At 42.2% G+C, this 10508-nt stretch overlaps 1 protein-coding gene across 1 annotated transcript; it reads right to left on the reverse strand.

Moving 5' to 3' along the window:
• Positions 1 to 812: 812 nt before the first annotated feature.
• On the reverse strand, positions 813 to 8007 carry LOC115627916. The gene is made up of 3 exons (XM_030523810.1): positions 5785 to 8007; positions 4673 to 5120; positions 813 to 4258 (listed from the first exon to the last, which is right to left on the reverse strand). The coding sequence occupies exons 1-3, from the start codon at positions 6857 to 6859 to the stop codon at positions 1114 to 1116; spliced, it is 4668 nt and encodes a 1555-aa protein (XP_030379670.1). The 5' UTR covers positions 6860 to 8007; the 3' UTR covers positions 813 to 1113.
• Between the last annotated feature and the right edge of the window lie 2501 nt (positions 8008 to 10508).

Genomic DNA, 10508 nt, shown 5'->3' on the forward strand with positions numbered 1-10508 from the left:
ATTAACTATATACGAGAGCATAATATATAACTAATTATGATAAAGATTAAAAAAAAAACTGTTTGTTATGTATGTTAACTCTATTAGCATCTTTCTTGGTAGGCCTACAAATAAAAAAATTGAAAAACTCTAAAAATTAAAATTCTGCTTACGCTAAAGTATTTAACACACTTTATACTTCTACACATAATATTTAAAAGAAACGTAGGCCAGCTTACAGCCTTTTTTCAAACTGTTTTGTTGTAAAGAGAAGTTTACAAATAATATTTAAAAAAAAAGAAAATCTGAAAATATTTATATTTATATCTGGAACAGACGACTTACTGAGGAATTAAAATTGTTAGAGCTGCCTTAACTGTAATTTCACATATGGATCGATTTTATGTATGTAGGTATGTACACTGCTTAAGCATAGCTTAACAAATTACAAAAAATATATGTGTGTATATATCTATTTAGCTTTAACATTACCATAATGTGTATGTTTGTGTGTAATCGTATTCACAAGCTTATGTATTATGCTTAGTATTAATCTTTATCTATATATATATATTTATATATATATATATATATATATATATATAGATATATATATATATATATATATATATATAGATATATATATATATATATATAGATATATATATATATATATATATATATATATATATATATATATATATATATATATAGATATATATATATGTAAATATATACATGTATATATACATATATGTATGTGTATATATATATGCTTATTGATGCACATTTTGCATTTTACATTTAATTTTTTTTCTTAATTCTGTCTGCGGCTTTAATTTAGAACTTAGAATTTTGTTGCGTGTTAAAATACAAATATATATAAGTATATATTTATATATATATAAATATATAGTTATATATACATACGTCTTAAATTGTGATTAACATTTTTGTGTTCTCTTTCTATACGTTTGTTCTTATTGCTGCCTGGAAGTTTATTTATTTTCTTTCTTTTTACGCTAAGGGTATGTGTGTGTGTGTTTCACTTTTATTCTAATACATTTAATTATTTTGTACTCGGTTTGTTTTGTTATTGCCGGTCAGCGATTGGGATTCGAGGGTTGGGGGGATTCAGCGCTTGCGTGTCAAGTGACGCGTTCGTGAACCGTAGCAAGTACTGAGGGGGGAGGACACTAGTTGACCAGCAGCGCCACCTGATCCTTCAATCAAGCCATCCTTAGCATTACCAACTCCTCCAGAGACCATGTTGGTCAGCATTAAGCGACCATTATTGTGATTGCCATTCCCGCTGCCTGTGAGCATTCGGCGTGTCATGTGGGCGTGGCCGTTGCTGCTGCTGCTGCGCAGAGACCAGCGTTTATTTAACTCCGTCACAGCCGCCATAGCCAAAGTGGGTGCTGCCGCTTGCAGTTTCTTGGGCGAGGGTGGCGGGCGCGCCGCAATAGCGCCACCACATTGAAGGCGCGTGGACTTGCTAAATCCTCCAGTGTTGCTGCTGCCGCCACCAACACCGCCGATGCTGCTGCTGCTGCCGCTGGTGGCAACCACAAGATTGCTGCGCAGACAGCGACGATGCTCCACCGCAGCTCGATTGGAGGCAACCACAGCCATAAGCTGCTGCTCCGGAACACGCTGTCCGTCATGGTGGCCACGCCGCGAGTTTCGCGCCGTGCGCGTCCCACCCGTTTGGGTGCCGGCTGTGGTGGTCGTGCCGCGGGCAAATGAGTGACCACTACTACCACCGCTTGGAGTATTAGGTGCGCCAGTTGGGGTGCCAGGTGGTGGCATATTCCGAGTGCGCAACGTTCGCTTCGTCATGTCCATATTACAAATGCTGCTGCGCAACTGCCGCTTACTAACAACACTGCCAGCATTCAGACTGACGCTTTGACTGCGCCGGGTCATCATCATCTTCGCGGCATTGGTGCTGCTATTGCTGGTGTTGGTATTATTATTGTTGCTGCGTCGCGCCACGCCACTGCTGCCGCCACTAGACGGTGTTTTGAGATTATTGTTGTTGTTGTTGTTTCTGGCCGTTTGGCTTTCTCCATAGGCGACAATGGCCGCCGCACTGCTGGTAATAAAGGATTTGGTTTTGGTGTGCTTGAACTTCTGGCGCCAGCGGGTCTGCATTTGTGAATTGGGTGATGAGGAAGGTGACTGCTGGCGATGATTCTCATTGGGCACATTGCGAAACCGCCGCATTTGACGGCGTCTGACCAACGGCGGTGACGACGACGAGGACGATGATGCCTCATCCTTTAGCTTGCTGGTTGAGGCGGATGAGGGCGTTTGTAGCTCAGTGGCGGCGGCAGCGGCACGTTCAATGGCCACACCCACATTGGCAGTGGCTAGCACCGGCGTGCAGTCGACCTCCTGGAGTTTCTGGATCTGCTCGATTAGAAAATGCACGGCATGTGCGTCCTCCTTGCGTATCTCGGCAACAGTCTCGTGGAATTGGAGCACAGCTGTGTTTAGATTTTCCGCTGTGGGCGGGGGCGTCAGTAGAGTGGAGCTGACTTGATTATCCTGTAACGTGGGCTCTTCAGGAGCAGCACATATCTGGTCGTCATCGTCCTGCTCCATGGCAACAGAGGGTTCTGTCAGGGCCGTCAGCTCGACTCCATCATCATTTTCCATGGGCGTGACCAAACTGCTGCTGGTCCACTCCGAGTAGTTTGATTCATCCTCTTCGATCTGCTCAAGCTCTTCAATTTCTTCGATATTCTCAATGTCGTCTACTTGCTCCACGTCCGGCTCATCCTCTTCAACCTGGTCGAGCGCTTCAATCGAGCATATGGTCACCACTGCGGGCAGCTGTTGTTGTTGTTTCTGCTGCTGCTGTTGTTGTTGCTCCAGCAGTCGCTGTTCTAAGGCTACCTGTTGCTCTTCAGCCCGTTCCTGCTGCAACAGTGCATCTAGCTGCAGAAGCTGCTGCTGCTGTTGTTCGCGAACCGCCGCACATATGCTTACATATTCCCCGCGCGGCCAACTTCCTTCCACTTGGGACTGTTCCATCAACGGCGATGGGGATGCCTCGTAATCGCCGATAGGCGCAATAACTGTCTGCTGCTGTTGTTGTTGCTCACGACGCGTCTCCAGCCTAGTCAGTGAGTAGCCTTCCTGCTGCTGGTAGCGCTGCTGCTCCTGTAGTATCTCCTGCATACTACGCACATTGCTCTGTTGCAGCTGATGGTGTGCTGCCGGCTCTGGAGGCACTGTGGTGAACGCGACACGTGTGCGCGCCGCTTGCTGTTCATTGAGGATTGAGTTGTAGGATTCGGCAAAGCTGTAGCCCTCAGCTGGAGTCGCTGCCGAAACATAGCTGGTGCTAAAGCTGTGCTCTAGATCGGTTAGGTCATCGCTGTTGCTATCGGCGGCGGCTATGTGCGCCATTGCATCACAATTTGGCAGTGGGTGGTAATGGGTGGGGGCCACCACTCCATTGACAACGCTCATATCGCTATATAGTACTCCCAGTCCACTGGAAGAGTTCCTTCGGTCCGCTTCCAATGCTTCTTCATCGTCCTCGTCTTCATCGCCCTCGTTCATGTCATCGTCCTCGATGTCCTCCACTAATGTACGCAGATCATGCAGTTCCTTGGAGATGGACGAGTGGTGTTGGACAGCAACAGTTGGTTCCTCTTCGTGGACAACGTTCCAGGGCGAGCTGATGGTGGGGCCAATAACTGTGCGTGATTCCAGTCGCAGCTTGCGACCATATTTGCTGTGACTAGACACTCGATCCTTTTCTAAATGCGCCACCAGGGTGGTGCGTGTGGCTGAGCGTTCAACCAATACCATCGCCCCCTGCTCCTCCTCATCTGTCTCCTCTTCTTGCTCTTCCTCAGGCTCCTCCTGCTCATAATAGTCGTAATTGCGATACAACTCTGGGGGCAAATGGCCCTGGGCCAAGGCACTATATGGGGTATCATGCTCGTACTCATCAATGCGTAGAGCTGTGGTTCCAGGGCTGCGTGGGTGTTCACTCAACCAATGATTTGATCCATTTGCATCTGAATGCGCACAGTTTGATGGAGCGGCTTGTTCGGCCGGGCTCAGTATCACAGTTACTACGGACGTGTTATCCGCACGCATCTTCTTGGACGCCCACGTTTTCAGCGCTTGATCGACCAGCGCTTTGCTCGGATTCATTGTATCTTGCTCACCCATGTTCAGCTGCTCCTGCACACAGTCCACCGCCTCCTGCGGCGTCATCACGTTCCACAGGCCATCCGTGCCAAAGACAAGGCATCTAAAAGTAGCAAAAGATTATCGGAACCAATAAGTCTCGACTAGTTTACTCTCTCATTTATTCTTTCTAAAGCAGCTATTTAATATAATCAGACTGGAGGCATATGTACATATGTATGTATATTTTTAAATACCTCTAGAAACAGCGCGGCTTAAAGAGTTAGGATTGATATTTAAATTAAAAACAAATAACGAATTAATGTACGTCTGAATTTCAGGGTTTAAGTCAACATTTACGCAATAACCTATTTCTAGATCTAGATATTTTCCGATTGTGCTTCGGCTATTAAACATTTACCAATTCCGATCTCTCACAAAAAATCTAATTCGAAAATGGGACAAATCAGAGTCAAATAAAAGAGCCTTCTTTAAATGGAAGTTCATATGTATTTCTAAAGTTTTCTTTCGCTCTCACCTGAATGTGTTTGGATTAATTTTGACCACCTTGACGTCGGGATCTGGGCTGACAACGAACTCCCTGCACCGGGAATTATAACTCCAAAGATCGCCCAGTGAACGAGCTACGGCTAGAAATGGTATATCATCGACAGGCGTGCGCTGCTTGATGGGGCCCCGGTGGAAGGGATCACGTGGCCGGTTCCATACCACACGCGGCACACCCGACTTCACAGTCACATTGCCGCCGGCTCGCTGAATGCGCGTCTTCTCCTCCACGGACTCTGGCTTGTGATCCGTAGTCAGTTGCTTGGCACGCCAGGTGGTCTCATTCTCCTTTTGGTACCCCAACACAATTCCCGAATCGCCGACATGACCTATATATATTTTTTCGTGTCGCATAAATGCGACTGTGGCGGTGGTGCCGGCGGTGCTCAGATGACCGTTGGCGGTACGAGGCCATTTCTCTGTAAGATAAGGGGACGATGGGAAATCGTTTAAAATACAAAGGCATTCATATTATTGCAATTACATACACATAATAGTGTACATGTGTGTGTGTGTATATACATATATACCATACATATGTATAGTTTGTAGATATTTTATGTAACATCAAATTAAAGGTAAATAATCGGCACTCAAATACATATAACTCAATTTAGTTCGTCCGTCGGCAGCTAACTCAATACATAAAAACATATTTATGTTTATAAAATAAGGATTTGCTTTCATTTTGAACAGGGTCTAAACGTTTTGTTTTCGATTTGTTGCTTCAATATTTTTGTTTGATGAGATTTGAAAGTGGTGAGAGACGCGCGCAACGTCACAATGGATTTTTTTTTGGCATTTCATGCGGCCATGATAAAAACTGAATTACGGCGTTGCCACATCGTGTTACAAAATGGAATATTCCGTTCACTCACTGTAACTCGCATGTGTGTGTCTTCTGTGTATTGATGCAGATTTCACTTGTAGGCCATCACCAGTTGTTGGCTCTGCCACCGCGCGCACGTACACACACATACGCAAGCACTATACATACGAATGTATGTATGTATTGTACTCATGTATGTACATACATATGTATATTGTTATTCTTGTTATTATTTATGACCGGCTCACACTCACCTTGCTCCCGCCACATGGCAAAGTGGGTTGCAATGTAACCCTCGCGTATGGCGCGCAATACATCCTCATCTTTATCAGACCAGAACTGTTTCTGTTTCACAATCTCGAGCATAAGATGTTCCTTCGCAAATAGGGCTGCCTCATCCCCACCATGACCATCGTAAATCCCAAAAAAGGCATATTCCAAATCATCGGTGACCGGTGACTTCTGATAGGCCACCAGGAACTGGTCCTCCATATATTTGCGGCCTCCCTGACTGCACTGTCCAGTGACACGCATATTAACACCCAGTGTGGAGGATGGTGTGGGCGTGATAATAGGCGTTGTCGTGGTTCCAATCATCGTACGGCTGGCTACGGCAGAAAAAGCGGCGCCAGCTTCAACGTCATTGACATCACTGTTGTCCACAATATCGTCTCTGTCGCTCTTAATGTCGTTGTCAATACCAGGACGTGGGCCATCGCCGCCAGAGCGACTGAGAAGCGAACCATTTGACTGGACAGCATGCATGCTGTTCTTTCTGTGGTGCCCACCACCATTGACCACTCCATTTTTGAGATGGTGGTGATGATGGTGTTCAAGCAATCCTTCCTGTTGTTCCTGATCACCAAACCCTGTGCACGATTTGGCAGCCATTACAATGTTTGGTGAGGTGCTGCTCTTGATGCCGGTCCGGGAGCAGTGTTTAACCGATCTGGCTGCCAAGAGTGGAGCGCTGGTCTGGGGTCGGTTTAAATAACGCGGCTTAACGGCTACGCGTGCAATCGAGCCTGGCGAGGAAGTGGCAATGGCATTAGCGGTAGCGCTGCTACTGACCGCCGTATCCGAGCAGATCGTAATGACATCGTAATCTGCTTTGGCCAAATGGCTAGCATATGGTACGGTCGATGAACGATGATTGTAAAAATTTCGATTACTGCTGGTATTGCATGCGCCCTCGGGATCATCATCCTGAGAACGGTTGGACCGTCCTATGCTCGGCTTGTGTGGTTGACGTTTGTTGGAAGACGTCGATGGTGATGGCGGTGATGTGCTCGTTCCCGTTCCTTTGGCTGTTTGCATGGCAGGCAGCATTTTCTCATTTGGGGGTTGGCCGCCGAGCGTCTTTAGGCGCTCCGTTTAATATATATATAGATAGTTTTTTATTTTTTGTACAAATTGAGAGATTAATTTGAATTCTTTTCAGGTTTGTTTATGTTTTGGGCCAGGCGGCCCACAACGGCTTCTTCTTCTTTCCAACCACTAAAACAACTTGTTATTTTTGTTGTTGTACTGCCGATGCTGCTGCCACTTTGTTGTTATTGGTGCTCGTCGTTCACCTTCTTCTCCTTTACTGCAGTGTTGTAATTTCTTTTGACATTTGCACTACACTCGTTGCCACACTACTATAGCAAGCCGCCCCGATGGCAACTCGCTGACGTCGCACGTCTCGCTCTAGCAGCTGTTGGTGGTAGTTACGACGCTCTAATTTCGTATGCGTTAGAGTGAGTTCACACTATATTCTTAATTCGAAGGTGTACGCGCAGTATTTATTTCGTTTGTTTATTTATGTGTGCGTGTGTGTCTTGTCTTTTTTCTTTGGTATTTCAATTTGTATTGGAAATCGCCGCCAACGTCGCGCGCGCTCCGAATGTTCGTACGACTTTCTGTCGCCCGTTACCTTGCACTGAGATTGTGCTTTGTTTTTGTAGCCGATTTTGAATTATTTTGTTTTTTGTACTTTTTGTATATTCAACGAAATAATTTATGAAATAATTTCGATACACAAACACTATGACACACGTTGTCATATATTTAATAGAAAAGGCAAAGCAATAAGATTAACAGTTTCCGGGGCGCGATTTATTACAAGAAACCCGTTTTTGTTTGGGAATTTGAAATTGCAGTTGTATTGGTACTGTTGCTGTTGTTGTTGCAGGTTAACGCTTATTATTGTTACTTGTTGTCTGGCCTGTTGTTGTCGTTCTCGCGCTTACATGATTAATTTAGCAATGAGCACGTACATACATACATATGTACATGCATACACACCGACCACACAGCCAGAGCACAGACCAGACAAAATTGTTAAAAACAAAAAACAAAAAAACACAAACGGAACCAAATAGAAAGCAAGCGAACGAACGCAGTTGTTGCTTTTGGAGCAGTAAGGTTCGGCTTAATAGAGTAGTAGTAGCTTAGCCCGCATTGCAAATAACCAGCAACAGAACAGTTTGACGGAAAAAAAACAACTGAAAACGCGCTACTAGTTGTTTGTGCTGCCAACTCAGAAAATAAATGGGCGCAGACAAGCAGGGCAAGCCAGTCTGTGGTGCACACATACATGAACAGTCCAACCTACACACTCGCATGTATGTGGAAAGAGCAACTGTCTGGGTTGCCAGATGTTGCATTTTTGTTTGCTTTAGTTTTTCAATTAAAATTCTGAAATTCATTTTATAACAGGGCATTACTGATACTATTTGTGCGACATCTAGGGTCTTTGTGCATTTTTTTCACGCGTGTTGTTTGAATTTCTAACTATGCTTTCTTTGCAACGTCAGCTGAGATCCCCATAACGATGATGATGGTTTAAAACCTTTTGCAATGTGATGAAATTAGTAAAAGAATTATTAATCAAGAACTACCGAAAACAAGAAATCATTTTCATCATATGTATATTATTAGACTGAAATTAAATATACGTACGATAGGTTTTCTAAGTTTTTCTATTAAGTATTTTATTAGATATTACTCTCTTAATTTTGGTATCAGGTCTATTTACGTATCTGACTTGTCTGTGATTCGGAGTATAGGTGGCAAGTTATAATCTTCCGAGCTGAATGCGTTACTAGATATTTTGTTGTAATTTGGTTATATTTTACCAAAATATTGTTATTTTTTAATGTTTATATTTTATGATCTATGCTTGTTGGCTTATTTAATATGATAATTAATAGACATATGTCCAAAATTACTTTTTTATATTGAAATTGTACCCAAGTGATCAGAAAATTACGAAAAATTAAGTTATCGAGGCTTATTTCATGTCCAACAAGCACATAACGGCCCCACCCTGCCCCTTCAATGTGAAAAATATTCATGGCCACATATGTACGTTCGCGCATCTGGCAACCTTTTGAATTAGTCAACGATAGCTTCAGTGCTCTGGCTATTGTGTTGTTGCTGTCTTGCTGGTTTTAGCTCACACCATGTATACACAGTACCCAATATACATTCACACATACTTATATATACATATGTATATACGTGACACTAATAACTGTTCGTTAGCGATGTACTGCCGTCTCTCTCCCACTTGCGCATTGCACGCTATACACCAACTATATCTCGCTATTTTTCTACTCCCCGTCGACCTGCTGTAAAGCAAAGTGAGCGCTAAAACGTAGGAACAATTTCCAATTTTAATGCCATGCCATTCACACATGGTGGGTATTAAAAATATGTATACCCGCATTTTGTACTTGTGCATATACACAACTATGTGTGTACTTACATACAAATGTACGTGTGTACACATGTGTTAAAAATAAATATTTACAATGTCTTCGCTAAACGTGCAGACGATAGCCAAGGGGCGTGTAATGGAAATTGCAAATTTGAATATGCGTTTTTCTGTTGGGATTTTCTGATTGCCCACGAGTGGGGCCAATAATGGCAGGAGGGCAACACTACATGTTACAGCGCAACTCTAAAGTTTGTGTTGTATCCGATATTTCCCACATACATTCTTGCTTCGTAACCGTTCAAGTGTGTGATTCACAAAGAAATCAATTAATCATGCCTGTTCCCGTATATAATTTCGATCAAAATATTTGAAATCGAAATCTCTCGTTCTTTTGAATTCCTCAAAACGTCCGGATTTTTTGGTTTCAAAAGCTTTGCCTTCGCTATAGTTGAAACAAAATTATTTTTCGTATTACTGGCAATTATTTGTATTAATATATTAAATATATTGTAAAGATTTATAAGGGCTTACTAAAATAGCTTACAACAAATTTTATTTACAAATTTTTACACACCAAGAGTTATCAAATTTCGATTTAGATCAAATATTTTTATGGTAAAAAGTATATTATTGACGCATATTAAACAACATTTGTTTGCGGTCAAACTTAATCAGCAGCTACTGAACGTAAATGAAAAATTATCTAAATTAGCTTCGAAAAGATTGAATTTTAATGCGAAACGGAAACTTTACAATAAACTCAAGACAGAACTACTATTGTTTTACCTTTTGTGTCCTAAAGGAGGTAAATAGAGCACGGCAGTCACAGTATTTGGCTTTATATTTTCATAATAAATTGAATCATTTCCGTGTTTTTCATTTGAATGTATGTATGTATGTATGTTTTGAAAATATACTTATTAAATTACATCGTCAATCAGCTGTTAACATGCGATTTATATAGAGTCTGCAAAGCTGCGGAAATTAAAGGGACATAAATTGTTTGTAATAGAAGATTTTACAATATATTTATAACTATTAGGAATATGTAATTTTTGTGCTACATATATTTGCGTGCTCATTGTTTTGAATCAATTTCACAAGGAAAGTATCTGGACAGTTTTTAACAAAACTTTATAGCGCTTTATTTTTGAATTCTTGTGTATACATATGTATTTAAACAAATTCAAATCTTAAGTAGTTATCAGGAAAATAAAATAGTTTCAAGGATCAAAGCTTAAAAAGGTCCATGTTTGTTTACATACGAAATTTGTA

This window comes from Scaptodrosophila lebanonensis, unplaced genomic scaffold (assembly GCF_003285725.1).
Source record: "Scaptodrosophila lebanonensis strain 11010-0011.00,11010-0021.00 unplaced genomic scaffold, SlebRS2 tig00000098-arrow-pilon, whole genome shotgun sequence".
Classification (NCBI taxonomy): Eukaryota; Metazoa; Arthropoda; class Insecta; order Diptera; family Drosophilidae; genus Scaptodrosophila; species Scaptodrosophila lebanonensis.